The sequence below is a fragment of the Accipiter gentilis genome, chromosome 24 (genome assembly GCF_929443795.1).
Source record: "Accipiter gentilis chromosome 24, bAccGen1.1, whole genome shotgun sequence".
In the NCBI taxonomy this organism is placed as follows: Eukaryota; Metazoa; Chordata; class Aves; order Accipitriformes; family Accipitridae; genus Astur; species Astur gentilis.
This window is the reverse complement of record NC_064903.1, coordinates 16,607,703-16,625,127: the sequence shown is the minus strand read 5'-3', so window position 1 is coordinate 16,625,127 and position 17,425 is coordinate 16,607,703. Positions and strand designations below refer to the sequence as shown.

The window sequence follows — 17,425 nt, the reverse complement described above, 5'->3', positions numbered from 1 at the left end:
CAAACTGAGCCGGATTGACTAGATGCACTAATTTTTTCCTTTCGTCGTGCCTGCAGAGATGTGCAACATTCCTGATCTTATTGACATAAACAAAGTCGGTGACAGGCAGGATTGCCATAGCTTATGCTCCTGATGCACTGCTGCATATGAGAAAGTTTCTATCTGTCTTCATAAGCATAAAAGCCGGGATCAGGCCAGAAGGTCATTGGGTTTTCAGTTTGCATTAAAGCAAATTTCTGTGCATGCTGCAGCTGTGTATATGAGAGATGAGAGGGATGGATATGCGCAGGGGAGTAAACCTGGCTCTTGGTTCCCGCGTTCCCCAATTTGCAAAGCCACAGAAAGCATTTTTCCCAGGCAAGGAGGAGTGATAGAGAAGGCTCTTATTTCCCTGAAACCTTCCCATCCCAAGTGTTTCTGCATGGAGACGGGCAGCAATTCCCATTAGTCACTGTTGTATGGTTGTTTTGTGCCCTACAGCCTGTCAGTGTGGGAAATCTGCCTGGAATAAGACCAGCCTGGCAGCCTGCTGCAGCCCAGGCAGCACCAGCACCCTGCGGGATAATGTCAGAGCTGCTTCCCAAACCACCACTTCTCACCAGTATTTCCAGGTGCTTTCCTGTGTAAGCAAGGAAAAATTAAGAAAAACCACCTACTTTTTGGGATACCTTGACACAGCCTGTGGGCAGACAATGGGTTGCTATGCGGGGGTCACCGCTTGCGCCTGTACTGGGAGGATGCTGCACAGGGATGCCTTGTGGGATGACGATGCGTGGTGCACCCTTCAACTCGCTGTCTGCCCGTGGCTGTGGGCTCCGGTGGGGCTTTGCCTCCTGATCTTCCCCACCGTTGCACCATCCCATAGGTGTCCCTGTGAGACAAGCGGTCCATAACAGCGTGTTTTGAACAACAGACCTAGAAGCCTCCTCGTCAGACCCAGCTCATCCTCCAGCCCTGCCCAGGTGTGGGCAGGCGTTAGTCACATGCTGACCAGCTTTGTTCAATAAGTCATCTTACAGATGATGCATATGGATTTTACGCCTTAAATCCATCTAATAAACTGACTCGTCCATACTATTTTTTTTTGCAAGAAACAAGACAAATGGTGCAACCGTGATCCTCGTCCTACATATTTGGACAAACCCAGAAAAACAGTCCAAATCGCCCACGGCAGGCGTTGGGCAATTGTTTCACACTCACTCTGTCAGCAAATGTAGAAGTCAATGAGATGGTGCTTAGATCCTGCATGGAGCAGAGTGGAAGTCCCCCTGCCCCTCCTGCCCCAGCCCTTTTACTCAGAGTAAATCACTCACCTTCATGTTACGCAGAGACCTCGGGTGCTGTGTACCCGCAACGCGGCGCAGTCTTTGATGCTGTTTTTCTAGCAAAGTACCTTTATGATTCACAAGAAAAATAATGCCTGGCTGCTCTTTGCTCACTTGCAATCAGCAGTTATTGGTGCAACGTGAAGCAGGGGAAAGAGTGTTTCGATGTTAATCTTTTCTTAAAACGTGGCGCTGATCCAGCACCAACAATGCACGGTAGGTGGAATTGTGATAGCAACACACATCTCAAATGTCTTAGTTATGTGACAGCTTACTAAAGCCAGGAGATTTTCCTTAAACTCTACTTATTCTACCTTAAAAAAAACCTCCTTCATGCATCAAAAAGTCCAGCTGGAGGACTTTCCTAATTGCCCATCATTTTTAATTAGTCCTTGTGTTTTTCTCTGGAGTGATTTGAGTACAGTACCCAGATTGCACACAACGTTCCTCGTGCTGGTGAGCTGCACATGGCGACTTTTGTTAAATACCTTCTATCCGGCACACACTTGAGACTTGATGATATTTAGGTAGTTCACAAGAAGCAATATCATTACTCCCCAGCCCCCTGAGAACCTGGCTCGTCTGCATTAGTCTCTATTTCTCTACAACTTACACAAATCCAGAGGTCTTGGTTTCCAGAGCCACAACCAGACCCAGTCAGGCGTGGGGGCTGCTCTGTGGGCCCAGTAGCTGGATGGGGTTCACAAAACTTTGAGACTTTCAAGGCTTTCCTGGGAACTAATCCTTAAAGACCAAGAAAGGGTTGATCTTCTGCAAGGCCAAATCAAAGGGTTGTCCTTTGACCACATCATTCATGGGATCTGCAAGTCTTGGGTCATCTCTGAGCCTACAAACACGGGTAACAGATGAAGCCCATGTGTGCGGGGGTGCTTCTCCGCTGCCGATGGAGTCACTCGCAGCCGTCCAGGCACAGGGAGACAGCGTGCGACAGGCAGCGAGTACAGGATTATTTTGGGCTGCGCTCAGTTACCAGAGCTGCCCTTTGGGTGTTCGGTACATTCAGTTTCCTTCCATCCGCTCAATTTGTTTTTCCATTTGGCAGAGGGATTTACCTAAAGTGACACTTATCTCTGGTAAATATACAGTACTGGGAGCTAATTGAGAGATTTTAAAATGCTGAGCACAGAAACTTTTTATTTTAATTGCGCTGTGTAGGAGAGAGCTGTTGCTTTGTCCCTATCTCAGGTGGAAAAGTAGTAACCAGGGGACGAAACGCTGTTGTGTTTCAGTATGAAATACTGCTTGATGATATTTAAATAGCCCCGTGCTATACCTAGCATTCGCCATGAGGAGAAAGAGAGATGGGGAAAACACAAATTGCTCTGCTCAGACTCAGACCCAGAGCTTTCAAAGCCCAGGCTGGGGTGATGGGGGGGGGGGGGGAGATGGGGGTACAGAGGTGAGGATGGAGGTCGGGGAAGCAGCCACCTTTCCGGGGTGCAAGGGCTTTTTGGGGCCAGCCTTGCTCACGGGAAGCGCTGCACCCAGCTTAACCCCCGCCAAGAAGCCCGGCTGCAGGGGCAGGGTGAATCAGCAGCGTGGGTGCTGAGGAGCTCAGCCGGGTTCACGGCAGATCAGAGGGGACCTGAGGGACTCTCGGTGGACCATGGTTTAGGGGAACGCCACATCTGAGTTGCCTCACAGCCAGTTTGGGTCAGCCAGCTCCGGTATGGCTCCAGCCCACCCGAAAGCATCCTCTGAGCTGGCCTGGAGAGCCCCGTGGTCCTGTGCTGCAGCCCAGCCGCTGACTTCCCACACCTCAGCTGCTTTTGCACCCCCTCAGCAAAGAAATTGTGATCTGGGTGACATGACCACAGCCGAGTTGCTTGCACAGCAGTATTGCCAGTGCGGTAACACGCGGCCCTCCGACACGGTGTGTGATACTGAAACAAGGAAAGCATCCTCCCAGCAACCAAGGGACCAAAACCACCGGTTTGCACCAGTTCTCTGCTGAAATCCTCCAAGTGTAACGATACATGATAACTCAGAGGGGAGGACCAAGGTCTCAGTGGATCAGCGGCTAAGTGGATTAGAGCCCTGAGCCCAAAACAAGCAGTGTTTTAAACCAGACAGTACAGGAAAACACATCCCAGAACAAAGCGGTGCAACAACATTTTACCATTCCCAGGAAATCACCTCTCCTAGTTATTTCACGTTTGCCTTCATTTGTACCAAGACCATGTGGTCACTTAGTCATAAATCTGTCCAAGGGGGGAAAAAAACCCCACCACAAATACACACAAAACTCCCCAACCAGTAAGGGGCATTTTTACTGACACCAGCTTTGGAAAAGGCTGGCAGAGCACCGTGCTTTCTGAGCAAAAGTTTGGCTCTGGTTCCCCTCCTTATCGCGGCTCCAGCTGGGGTGGCCGCCGGCAGCGGCACCGACCTGCCAGGCTCTCACCCCCAGCGGCAGGGCTGGCAGCCTGCGAGGTTCTCCAGGCTGCTTGGAAACGAAGCAAACAGAGCCAGCCCTTCAGAAAGGGATAGAAAGGGCTCGGCTCGGTTTGGTTGCCATTTTCCTAGGGGGATTTGGGAGCTCATCTATCCAGGAACGAGAAGCTGTCACATTTGTGAGTGAAAGCGAAAGCCTCTCCGGGCTGATGGCGAGCTCTTTCCTACCCGTGCTTCTGCTCTCCGTGCCGGGGGGAGGATGCCATCAGGTCACTTTTGTCTTCCTCCAAACTGCTTGCTTTCTTCAATGCTTTGAGAACTTTCCCACATGAACCACTTTCGAGATTATTTTTCTTTAAAAAAAAAAAAAAAAAAAAAGAAAAAGTATTTTGGACACTTGCAAACATCACTTCTGGTTCCTGACATCTGCAGCATTGTGCAGGGCCCAGATCACACTGTTAGTTCAAACAACTACAAATTCAGCAATGCTGACGTGCTCCGGCCAGACCTCAGCCTTGCTGTGTGACTTTGAGCCCCTCACCAGGAGCAGGACTGTCCTGCTTGGCAGAGCCTGCCAGAAAAGAGGCTTAAAAACCACAAGACAGTCAAAAATTCCAGAGATGAGCAAGTGTTTACCAAAGGCTACATGCCACATGGGTGCATGAGGTGTCCCTTTCTCACCTGTGATGGGACAAATTAATTGACACCTGAACAAAAAACAGAAGCAACAGCAGCTTGAGTTCCCCTCTCCAAAAAGGGATGAGGAATATCAGCTCCAGGGTGAGGGTCACCAGCTATGACCATTTTCCCAGGTGACATCGCTGTGAGCATCACTGTGACCTGGTGGTCCCCTGGGCCACCCCTCTCGCAGTGACCCCGGAGACAGCCCAGCTCCCCCGCAAAGCACTGCCACCTCCAGCCTGAGCACACACGGGAAAACTTGTGTTTCTTTCAGCTGTTCATCCAAAATTAGGAATAAGATAAATGCAAACATACTGTCACACCTCCATCGTGTTTCTGGGACATTTCGGAACTAGACCGATGTCAAGCAGAAAGCTAGGCTGATGGGGAAGAAAGGCAATGAACACCCAGAAGAGGCCATATAAACTGTGGCCAAGTTACCCAGTAGCATTCCTGCCTTTTGTTTTTTGTTGTTTCCTTTTAAAAACCTTTAGGTTTTTCTTTAATAGCAAAAGAATCTCTCTCGTTTGTCATTGCAGTCTGGGACTATTTTTAACACTACTAATGAGTGACTAAAATGGGGTGGAGTAGCTAAGCCAGCTATGCTGCTCCCAGCCACCCACAAGGTTTATCTGACCATCAGAGGAGGAGCTGGACCAGGGCCATCCCACACAAGAAGGCAGAGCAAGGCGCCTGCAAACACGAGACACGCGGAAGCAAATAGCTGTGTCCTGGGACATGCATGGCGAAAAAATGTACAACAGTTCCTGCAGCTTATTAAAAAAAGCCCCAGACTCTTCACAGGGTAGGCACGTCAAACACTTGAGTGTTTTTCTCTGCATTAGTCTCTGAACAGGGCTCACAGAGCACGTAGTTTGCATCTCATCTGCCCATCAGAAAAAGACAGGAGAAAAAACCATCTGTGCAAAGAAGTTATTCCTGGACTAGAGCTTTAGAAATGGTACCCAAATGGGAGGCAAACTGTGGTTTCCCACAGGGTCAGTAGATTACCAGAGAATGTAGCACCCGGCCCACGTTTGTCCTTCTGTCCTTCGGAGCGGTCTCTGCAGAGGTGCGCTAGCATTCGGGGAGTCAGAACCTGTTGAAACGGGTACATCCCACATCCCTTCTCCTCCCGTCACCACCATGATTGCTGCATTCAGAGAAGGAACCGAAAATAACCGTGGGAAGTACCAGATGGCAGCTGCTGAATTCAGCGCGCTGTCTGCCAAGTCCTTCTGAGCAAACGAGCGCACGTACCGAATGGGAATGAAGATGCCGCCATCGGAGCATGACGGCAGCATGGCAGCATCAGGAACGCAGCGCTAGCCTGAGCGGAGAAACAAGAAACACTCCCCTCTGGACAAACAATATTGAGAGAAATATATATGTATATATTTATTTTAGATATATAGTATATACACTTATATATAAAAGCCTACCTAATGTAGGGAACCGCTGTGAAATGTTCAAACCTCTATTCATATGAAATCATGAAAGGCAGATTGCACTGATGGGTTAACCATGTTTATTGCAGAAGAAAAGCAAGATGCCTGTAAACCCAAGGCACGCTCTGGTGCATGTTGCTGCAGTGGTGTAAGACAAAACGGCGGAGCCTCTGTGCCCCAACCCTCTACCCCAAAGTCATCATTCTTCTAACAGCCTGGGAAGAGAGCAAGCACCCGTACGCCCAGCGTGGAGCCCAGCACTTGCTCCTTTTTCCCAGGTCTGCCGCACAGCTGGATGACAAAGACGCAGCATTGCCAAACCTCGAAGCAATGGTTCAAAGCGTTACCATGTCAAGGCACAATCCCTGATGCCTTGTGTCCTTGCACTGACATACATTTAAAAACAAGGGGGTTTCCCCCCCACCCCCACACGGTCCAAGTCCACTTGGTTGATTCACCAGAAACACAGGTTATAAGTCACTTTGAATATTTCCAGCCGACACACGCACAGGACCAACCAAGCAGCACTACATTTTAAGAGCATTTAAATATACTGTTATGTGTCTTTTCAGACCTTGGAGAGAAATTATTTAACCATTTTCCTTTAGGAGGGATGGCAGAGGGAGACAAAAATAATATTTCACTATTTTGAAGCAATAACCGAAATTACAATACACACTAGTAAGACAGATGTATGGAGTACAGCTTGGAAATCTTTGCTTCGTCCCATAGAGGAAATCAGGTTATCTTACCACGTAGCCCTAAAAATCAGGGAATTAAGTGATCTGGCACGACAGAAGAAAACTACTTGGAGATGTATTCCTAAACTTAAAAGGTAAGAAAGGCAATTTTGTAGAAATATTAAAAACAAGTGATTTTTCCATGCTCGTCTATACAGGGAGACAGGATGTTGGTCTACCTTTTATTAATTTAGTTAAAGTAGTTCCCCTCGCTGTGATCTCAGGTTGGTCTAGCTCATGTATATGCGAGAGCAAACTTGTATGATACAAATGGGATTTTTAAAATTTTTCTTTTTAAATCAGTACCATAAACATCTAACGTTGCTGAACTCAAATTATTTATAAAATTACACAAGGTGTTATAACTGAAGTAGACCGGTGGCAGCACAGATACCTGGTGTAAACAGATCCACAAACACTTACACCAGCTAAGGATTTGTCCTATAACTCACAAGCTCTAGTATCTCAAAGGTCAAATTTCTTTAAGCAACTGTGTAGAGCTGTCAGAAAAAGTTAATTGTGCTCCTTTATGTTTAGTTAATGTATAGCTAACGAAGAAGGAAAAAATAAACCCAAAGCTTTTTTATCCTTAGGATTTACAATAAAGGCTAAGCAGTCTCTCTTACTGCAGGGATTACATGCACAAATCTAAACACCAGTCACATGAAGTTTTACTCACAGTAGCTTCAGCAAACATATTTGCCAAGGGTGAGTGGTGAAGCAAGGGGAGGATCTGAACGTGCAGTATCAATGCCTGGTTCATGGCTGCCACTTTTGCTGCATGGAAGAGCATCGAGACAGACCACCCCTCCATTCAGCTGCTCTGAAATCTGTGGGATGCAGCTACCACGAAGGGATTGATTTTTGCTTGTTCAGGTGGCCAAGCCTTTCAAGGTCAATAATTTAAAATTCAGCCCCACGGGGTTTATTTAGAAAGAGAACCTTTTACACCTGCAGAGAGACTGGGAAAATAGACTGTTCCCACCTCCAGCTTTTTACTCAATGGGATTTCAATTGCATCCAGTGAGGATCCAGATTTCCTCCCAGATCTAGTGTTAATTCACTGTTTTCTAGAGGATGATTATACATTATAAGCAGGCAAAATAGAGCCTTTGGGCATATGCATATTATATAGTTTCTGAAGAATGTCCCTGTGAATTGCAAGTATGGTTACAAATTACTGTACTTCCAAAACACGATAATGTGTTTTGCTGACCTGTGGTTTTCTTGAAGTCTCTTGCCCATGGTCTAAGACTATTTTAAACAATATGGAGATATCAAATCAACTAAGAAGCTGCAGCACTGAATTTATGCTAACTGCGTCCCTGCACTTATCAGTTATCAACTGCATTGATAAGAATCGTGCTTCTTATCAAGAGAAGGTAAATGAATAAACACAGAAAGATTAAAAAGTGCTAGAAGTCCTTTCAAGAGGGCTACATGAAAAGCCTTAAGTTGACAATATTTCTTCACAACAAACATACTGTCAGGTTTAATACCATAGCTATTAGAAGTTATTTACTGAATAGAAAAAGATGATTTTTAATTCCCCAGATAGTAAATAGTACATGTATTCTTCCAACTGAGAGAAAAAGCACAGAATAGCTGCAGTTCATTTCTTCTTGATTCACAGTTGCAAATAATAAAAGTTCACAGCAAGAACTTTCTCTTTCAGAACGAAGTAGAAACATCCAGTTGCTAAAAGTACAAATCTCGTCTTCTGTCATGAATCTGAATACCTGAAAGACACAGCAGTATCAGGACAGTCAAACAGCATAGTCCACGCAATCTCTTAGGATGTTGTGCAAAAAAAATTGCACCTTTGGGTCTGATGCAAGAGGGCCCTTACTAGAATAACCAGAATGACCCATCCAAAGTATCCCCAAAATACTGCACATCAAAGAACCAACATCAGGGTATGACACAGTCTCAAGAGACTAATAAAAATATGGAAGCCTGAATGCTTTGGGAATAATTTCTTAGAACAACTCTCCAAGCAGTGTGGTGCATTTGCTGGTGAAAACTGCAGTAATGCTAACACCCAGCTCCAACGGGGACCTCAGCCTGAAGCCAGGTGCTTGAGATACAAAGCAAGGGGTGTCCTACCTTTCTGGGATCTGAAACGTGGACAGCCAGTGCAAAATAGGCATTGTGAAGTGGCAGGCTGATGGTATAACCATAAAAACTAAGGTAGATGGAGTTAGAAAATCACATATCTCATTTTAATAGAATGTTTTCCCTCTTCTCTGTTAATGTAGCTATGGGAGATGGTGTCTACATCTGGGGAAAAAGCAAGCTTTTGAAATACAGTTGGGAAGCAAGCAAGGAAGCATCTTTAATGCTGCATGCGTAAACAAGGCAGCTGTCCTTCAGAGGAGAGTATTCATTTGTTCCAAACCTGCTGGTTTCATTACTCACCTGCAGTGGCATGGCTTACACTGGGATTTTCTGAGCCTTGGTAAGAGCTTGCTCTTCTCTCTTAGAAAAAAGAAAATACTGGAGATGAGCAGAGATTCAACACAGAGCTAAAAGCAGACAGTAGTTCCTAAAGAAACCTTGTGCTTTTGCAGCCCAGCCTATAGCACAGGTGCTGGGGAGCTCTGTGCTGTCTGGCACAGCAATATACACTTCCATAAATATAAATATCAGCTGTTCTTAAACATGACACAGCGCAACAAGAAGTATATTTAACAGATAGAGCCAAGAAACAGGGACTCCCACAGCCAGACTAGATGCACACATCCTAGGGACTTGCCAAAGATTCCCTGTGAACCTGGGCCAGCCATTTCTTATCTGTTCTTTTTGGGTTGCTTGATAAGCACATGTAGAGTGTTACACATGTGGTGTTACAAGGCTCCCTGAATATTCAGAAAGGCCCTGTAAACCTCCTGAAAGAAAAGGCTTTGATTTGTGATGGCTGGGGAGCACCAAGCTGTTTAATTTCCTTTTCAATTTTTCCCCCACTCATTTTCTTTCTGAAATTCTCAACAAAAAGTCCACTGTTGTCAGCACTGCTTCCCTTTTTCGATTCCAAGACTAGTTTCATGAAACATCTCCTCTTTTGGAGGGGTTGGTTCTTTGGGTTCCCAAGGCTTGATAGGCTCACATTGCCCCCTTGGGGGAAGAGGGCACCTAACCTTGTTCTTAAATTAAACCCTAGAAGTCCAGACAGTGTCTTTAAAGTAATTAGACTGTCACTTACTAGCTGCAAAAAGTCTAGGGTGCATGCCTGTGTAACACATACATACAGCCTCAGCTAAATCTAACTACGTATCATGAGCAGAAAGTTTGTATTCCAGCCAAAGACACACACACTCTCCCTTTTCCATGCACAGACACAGACAGGCATTAGACACACTAGCAGGACTAAGGTAGCAACACACCTACAGTTGGGGTCCTCATAACAACAGAGCTTCAGTATAGCCTCAAAAGAGGAACTGTGGAGAAGACTGCCTCTAGATGTAAATGGTAGTTTTAGCCCACGTTCTGCCATATTTTTGCCGATGCAGATTAGAAACCAGGTAACCAGTAGGTATTTCACAGCTGGTTATTTTTCAAAACCTAAGACTCAGGATCACTTCTTCACATGCCTGTTTGTTGTTTTTTTTTTTTATCTAGAAGCACCCGGTAGGACATGCTGTATTTTTCCAGCAACTCCCTAAACATTTCACAACCCTTTTTCTTGGAGACCAGTGCCAAGCTGACTATCCGGGTAACGCCTAGGAACAGCAATGCAGGCATACCCTAGCAGGGCACCAGGGCTCTGGCCAGGAAGCTTGATCTCAGAGAGCTTCTCAAAGGCAGAAATTACTCACAAGGGAGCAATTTTATCCAGCCAACCTAGATGCTGTAGGAACGTAAGCTCCTGGGAAACGGACTTCAGCCACCAGCCCCTTTCTCCTGTGCGCTAGTAGTATCTAGGATTGGGATTCCTACTAATTGTTTATAATAAGTAAGTAACAATCATCACTTCTGCGTGAATTGCATTAGTTCTGGGAAATCTACTGCAAAACGCAGACACAGCCTTTGACACACAGGGCAGCAGTGCTTCGTGGCAGGCAGCAATTAGCTGGCAGACAAGGCAAGGCCAGCCCGCCAGCCCCTTTACCCTAGTCCTTCCAGCTACAGACAGAGACTGGGGAGGGAGAGAAATCCCTGGCCATTCTGGTAAGGGCTGCAGTTTCACATCCTGTATTCAGAATATCACTAACGCCCTACGCAGTAAGTTCGGTTGCTCAGGGCTCTTACCTGGCCACTCCTTTCTTGTCATAATACAGGAGCATCCAGTACACACAGTGCCACCCTACCTGCTACCTATAAGGTAGAGATCCTGATAACACTGTGGATAATGCTTATATTCACTTAAAGTATCTCCCTAATGTGAGCCAGAAGGCAAAACACTATGCAAGTGGGCAGTGCGTATTTTTGATGAAGCCGTACTATATAGCTAATCAATCCCAAGTAAAACAGTACACAGCATGGGTTAACTATTGAAAAAAATTCCTATGAGCTGGGCTGGAGATGACTCCAGCTTGTGAACTGTAGGAACAGACTGTATTATTTTTGTCTCTTTACATAAGATGCTATCAAAGAATAAAGTGATAATAAGTATCTCCTTACCTCCCCCAGGAGCTGAACTTTGACTTATATTTTGTAACCTAGCAGGTCCAGTCATACAAGCAGGACTTGAGTGTTGCTTCATGGTACATTCTTGCATGGATGTCAGGCACCTTTCCTGCTGCAGAAGACCAAGAAGAGAACCGTATTTCCTGTCAGAGATCGGTTCATCTACCGCATGCAGGTCAGGCAAGGCATGATGATACACCGAACTGGTAAGACTGGGAGTCCCAATCGAAGGGAAGGGCCATAAATCTGCAGGTTGAGTTGGATGACTCCGCAGAGTTGATGGCTGGTATTGGCCTGCCATACCAGCAGCAGAAAAATTCAGACCAGAATTTGACATGCTTGTAGCTGAAGATGACGGATATGGTTTGGAGCAATGTGAAGAGAAATTCCACTGATGGGGAGACATGCTATCTACTTAAAAAAAGAAAGAAAGCATCTGAAGTCTCGTAAATTCTCACTTTTTTCCAAGGCAAATTCCAATGGACTTCTAAGGGAATGCTACCAGATTGCATATTCATTTTTAAAGAAATATATATTCACTTTAGTGCTGCTTATCTTAAAAATCAACAACAAATTCATACTAAAACAGGATTAAACCAACACCACCAATACTTTCAAATAAATATTACATGTGTTTTCTTACAGGCCACTGGCATAGGCAGGGTTTTAACAATTGCAAGCTTAGACAAATATATTCTTGCAAAGACAACAAATTAAGTCATAATGTGCTTAATGCATCTGACAGTGATGGAGGCTCTTGGCTGGAAAACAAGGACCCGGTCCCGCCAACAGAGAGCTTGGGAAGGACACCAGCGAGCACAGGTTTTTGCCCAGGAAGTCCCAGCTACATAATCCAGGGCTTTGCAAGCACAATTTTCTTGCTTTCTGTTTGCACACAATTCCAAATTGAAGCACGCTGCATCTTAAATTCGTTAGTGAAAGCTAGTCACCCCTGTCTAACACCATGCTCACACGTGGAAAGCCGCTCACCGTTCTTCAGGACAACAGTCTCACCCTTGTGCTTTGTGCTTAGGTCTTGTGGGTTCTTGGCATTGCTTAGAGCTCTAGAAAAATGTTCATCTACCACACTGTTAATATCCCCTTGGAAATACGTAAATACAACACTCTGAGACCCCCATTCTGTTTTCACAGGTTCTTTGCTTTTACACGGCTTTGGAGAGAGCTTCCTTGTTTCTTCCATTTTCAATAACCAACAGCCCCTGCCAAAACAAGAACAACAGACCAGTCAAAGAAATACTATTCAACTTAAAGTCCGCAGTCAGTGGTGAGCCCGCCTTCTTCCTGAAACTGGTAGTGCCACAAGAACCGTTACTAGTAAGATTAGATTAATCATCTGGGTTTCTGCTTCTTCCATGCACCTTTTCTTTACTGATTTCCTTACTATATACTTCTAATAGGAAATACTTGAAGTATAAATCAAAAGGAGAAACCTTTCAATAAATATGTACTATATTTTTCAGAATTTTGATGGGGGTGCATTTTTCCCAATCAGACAAATTGAGTCCAATTAGTCTTTAACTCATTCAATGCAGTTATCTTTTGCTGGTCAGCTCTAAGTTTGATATAACTGTACAATGTGCAACTTTAGTAAGGCATACTGCGTCTTGAAAGCAGTGAATGGCTTAGAGATGCAGAGGGCCTGTTGGATACCAACCTTGTATAAGTTACCTGTCAATGCCATAGCATCGGCTCTATTGAAGAATAACATCAGTACATCTATCCACCAGCTGTTATTTCTCACTCTGCCTTCATCCATCTTTATAACTCTGGGCTTAGGATCTAGCACTGCGCAAATATACCCTGAGGATGGAAGCGTGCTAAAAGAATGGAAGCACTTCAGACAATACAGAGGTGGCATTATCCCTGGATGAAGCTCAGGGTGAACTTATCAAAATGCTTTGTCCAATTCTGTTTTTTGCATTGTTCAAAAAAACCCATACTGACAGAGTGAAAAAAAAATTAAAGAAGAAAAAAATACGCATTGGAGCTTAAAATAATAACAACTTTAGATACAGTAGAGTTCGAAGTACCTTGATCACTGTCAGCACAGACCTCCACAAGGAAAAGACTTCCGAGAGCAATTAGTTGCTTCACCTGCTAGAAAAAGACACTCAGATTAAATTACTGTAAATTCAAATTATGGCAAATTCAAGTAAAAGAACCCACCAAACAAAAACCCCTTTTTGTTTGCAACAACTTACCTAGGAACGTGGTGGGTCTGCCAGTTGCTTAAAACTTTGGTAGCAAAACTGCTAACACACACACTGGAGCTCAACCAGAAGTTACGGATTTAAGGCAGGAATTACTCTAAAATAGTTTGCAGGAAGTCAACAGAAGACTGTAAGACTCCTTTTTGTTCTTAAAAATCTCTGCTGCCAGATATGGTAAGAGTAGGACAAGGAACGTCACTGCTTGCCCTGGAGAAGGATCGTTTTTATGCATTTGTGCAGTTTCTGGCCGCAGGGGAGCTAGTTCTACAACCAGAGCTCATACGTTCTGCTGTAATCAAAATCATATTTAGCAATGCTCAAGCTATGCATGCAGTGAGAAGTGCCTGCTGTTTCTATTCAATTTTCCAGTCTCACTGGAACAGCTCATCACACCGCATAGCATAATTGATTTACCTTGCTAGCAAAAAGAAGGCCGCTATTTTTCAGAGACTGGGGAAACCTTCAGCCAATAGCCAGTTTTATCAGACAAAACCTAATGAATCATTAGATTGTGTTTCCATCCAACTAGCCCTGCAATACAGAGTGTTGCTTAATCTATTCCGATACATTTATCGGATTTGTTTTCTAACCATACATAAACCCCCCAATCCTCAGTACCTTCCTAATAAACATTGCACTCATCTGTGTCTGGAAGGGTATTCTGAAATATCTGCAAAGGCTGCCTCCAAATGGTCTCTCAGTGTTTCTTATGCATGAAAAGACTGTTCAGGCTGTAAAGCCAACTATTCAGACATTAAGAAAAATGAGGATTAAGGTTATCCAGCCATAATCCATTCCCTTTTTTAATCTCAAGCCTTCACCTACAAACTTCTTGTCCATGTTTATCATTTGCTTCTATGTCTAGTTTTGCTTGTTAGCTCTACTTCCCCCATATTGTCTGTTCATTTCTCCCCCTCTTCATGATCCCTTGCTCACTAGCCCTAGTCCCCTGTCATCAACTACCAATTTATGTTCAAACTCAAGAGTTCCTCAGTCCTCATCTTAGGATTTCTATTGCTTTGCCCTTCTTGCATCCTTTCCTCAACTCCAACCTCTGGTCCACCTGAACATAGTGGTGGGGATGGGACAAATACAGGTTGGCCACCAGTTAGGAAATGCAAGGGGATACTCCATAGCAGTTGTCTGATGGAGAAGACAATCTTTCAGAACTTTAAAGCTGACCAAACTTTCCCAAACACAGAAAACTTAAACCAAAAAACCTTCCTCCTGATTTACAGGCATCTTCCCAAGGCCCATGAGGGGAGCAGAAACTAGCACAACCCAGCCAAACAACTTCAAGCACAGGAAGAGACACTATTTTTTTCCCAGTTTTGTTTCGGAAAGCAACCCACTGTTTAGGTTAAGAAACTTTCTGGTTGCTCAGCTGGAGGCCAACGCTTGCCATGGAAAATTCCAACCCAAGCGGTGAAAGCTTGGCAAAGTCATCAGCAACCATATGGCCCGAAAAAGGACTACATCAGGCCATCTCAATAGCAAGCAGCAAACCAGCTCTTCCTACACTGCTCTACCACCACACATCAACGTACAATTTAAAAAGCATTAGCTCTGGCCCAGAGGTCTATTTTTCCTGTTCCTCACTCAGTGCAAGCCAGCCACTGTGTCTTTGTACCACTTTATTAACATGCTTGACTTGCTTGTGACATTAATTGTAAGCTCTTTTAGCACCATTTATTTAGTGGTGTGTAGCAGCTATTACGCTTCTGTGAATTGTGACCACAGTAGTTACAATATTAGAAAAACAATACATTTTTTAAAAGAAAGAATGGTCTTTTTTTTTTTTTTTTTCTCCTCATTTCCCCCCAAAACCTCTTGTGCTTTCCCACAAGTAGTCATAAGAAGGCTGGATATAACCTAGGTTATATCTCAGTCCCCTCAGTGAACCATATGCATGTAAGAGGAATCTAATGTCCCAAGAGTCAGGACTTAAGATTTGGAGCACTGTGGTCTGCATTACCTGAATTTCCCATTCTTCCATCTTCCAGCAGGAAGTCTGCAAAAAAAGGCAGAAATCCTTCCGATTTGTGTCTGCCACTAACTGCTGTCAAACTATAGTAGAAGAACTGGAGCTCACGATGAAATGGGACTCAGGTCACCTCACACGACTCTCAGAATGGGTTAATTATGGCAAAATAGTGCAAGTAATTGTCCAAGTTATTTGTCCTTCAGGTGGACAAGGATGCAAGGGCAACACAGGCTTAAGAGACATGTTTGTTGACAGCTCACCACAAGTGACAATACTATACAGTATTTTTCACATCCCCTACCCTTGCTAGTAGTATTAATTTCCCATCACTGTAGCATCAGACAGGGAACCCTCTGTTCTCTAGTTCATGCAGCCCAAACTAGTTTTAAAAATAAATAAAATAAAAAAAATTCCACTTCCCAACTATTAAGCATTAATTTAACAAGCAGGCATTCTCTTTCCTCAAGTATCTTTCAAATGAGGGAACATCTGAGAAAGTCAGTGAACATACATTGAAATTATCATTGAATTCTCCTACCTTAACGCAATGTCACCAACGGTGTCACACCAGTAAGATTTTCCAGATGTGGGACGGTCATGCTGCGTCCAGCAGTTTGGGATCCTTGCCCCGGCAAGCTATGTGCACTCCGCAATGACTGCAGGAAGAGACAAGCAATGTTCATGAACTCCCTACATGCTTTCTAGCCTCTAGCTGCGAGTGAACTAGGCGTTTCCTTCAGCCTATCTGCTAAGAATGCATGAAATGCACTCCAACAAGTCAACCAGGTTAGGAGGTTTCAGGAATGAGGAAAATAGGATTGTAAGTAGGGCTTTTTTTATGACAAAGTGTACACAATAAAGAAGACAGCGTCTGGACTTCGGAAGAGTTTAGTGAAAGATGATAAACAAGTTATGGCAGAGAACCAAACATGGCCAGGGTCAGAAAGGACTTTCCTATGCCAGGTTATAACATATTCAGCATTAAGTGTGTAACTACAAACATCTGGAAGAAGGAAGAGATCACCTGTCTCCATCCCAGATAAGCTGGATACCCAATTTTCTCTCTCTTCTTCACTGGATCTGTTTAAATGACTACAGAAATCTTCAGAAAATAAAAACATCATTCTTGTTCTGTAACGGCTGTAGCAAGAAACAGGTAGTTTGGGGTTTTTTTTGTAGTAAAGTTGCCAAGATTACCAAATTGCAGCCATTCCAGAAATGCTGAATCAGGGTCAAATTTGCCAGTCACAGCTGGAATAATACACAGGGGAACTAGAGTCACAAAAGTGGTGACATGAAGTCTTTTATGCAGTAGCTTAAGAGTTTGTTTACACAGAAAGTAGGAGAGCACAGTCAAATGCTCTCTGCCTAAATACGTACGAATCCGCCCTCTGCCATCTCCCAGAACAACTTAACTACCAGGCTGTAAGATTTCCCAGGATGGTGCTTAGTCTTTTATTGACACACTCTTTGCACAAACACATTTTCATTGTGAGACAGACTGGATTCCAGTTTATCAGCAGGGCAAGTGCCAACATCTCAATCATTCGTTCTTCTACCCCCTTTTCTAAACTGTTTCATATGGCAGAGATTTCATCTGCTAAAGCTTTTCAAGACCTCATTCAAGAATTTCCTCTTAGGTTGGCAGTTAAAGGACTCATAAGGTTGTTAGATGGCATCAGTTTAAAGCTCCTACGTGAACACCCCAAAGAACTACTGGGTAAAAATGGGATTATCATCCCTATTCCTTTGCAGTTTATGAATTGAAACAACTGATTTCCAGCACTTTTTAAGCGTTCAAAATGTTAAGCTTTAAAAACAAAAACCACAAAAAAACCCAAACACCAAAAAACTTAATTTCCAAGAATAAAAATTGCAATTCTGCTTGTCCTTAACAAACAACAGTGTCCCGTCCCCCCCCAATCTCTATTACAACTATGGTGTCTGCAGTCATTCCTCCAGCTCCTTTTATCTT

The 17,425-nt window shown here is 44.2% G+C and overlaps 1 protein-coding gene across 5 annotated transcripts; it reads right to left on the bottom strand.

Annotated features, from left to right (window-relative positions):
- Window positions 1-5,852: 5,852 nt before the first annotated feature.
- VGLL1 (vestigial like family member 1) lies at window positions 5,853-16,642 on the bottom strand. Of its 5 annotated transcripts, XM_049827911.1 has the most exons (8): window positions 16,475-16,642; window positions 15,989-16,106; window positions 15,442-15,477; window positions 13,287-13,353; window positions 12,226-12,455; window positions 11,230-11,646; window positions 9,028-9,087; window positions 5,853-8,348 (listed from the first exon to the last, which is right to left on the bottom strand). In XM_049827911.1, exons 5-8 carry the CDS (start codon window positions 12,434-12,436, stop codon window positions 8,308-8,310), a joined length of 729 nt encoding a protein of 242 aa, XP_049683868.1. In that variant the 5' UTR covers window positions 12,437-12,455; window positions 13,287-13,353; window positions 15,442-15,477; window positions 15,989-16,106; window positions 16,475-16,642; the 3' UTR covers window positions 5,853-8,307. The 5 variants fall into 5 exon arrangements, with proteins under 5 accessions (XP_049683868.1, XP_049683866.1, XP_049683867.1 ...); XM_049827909.1 differs by lacking the exon at window positions 16,475-16,642 and having other exon boundaries at window positions 15,989-16,468; XM_049827910.1 differs by lacking the exons at window positions 15,442-15,477; window positions 16,475-16,642 and having other exon boundaries at window positions 15,989-16,468.
- Window positions 16,643-17,425: the final 783 nt, after the last annotated feature.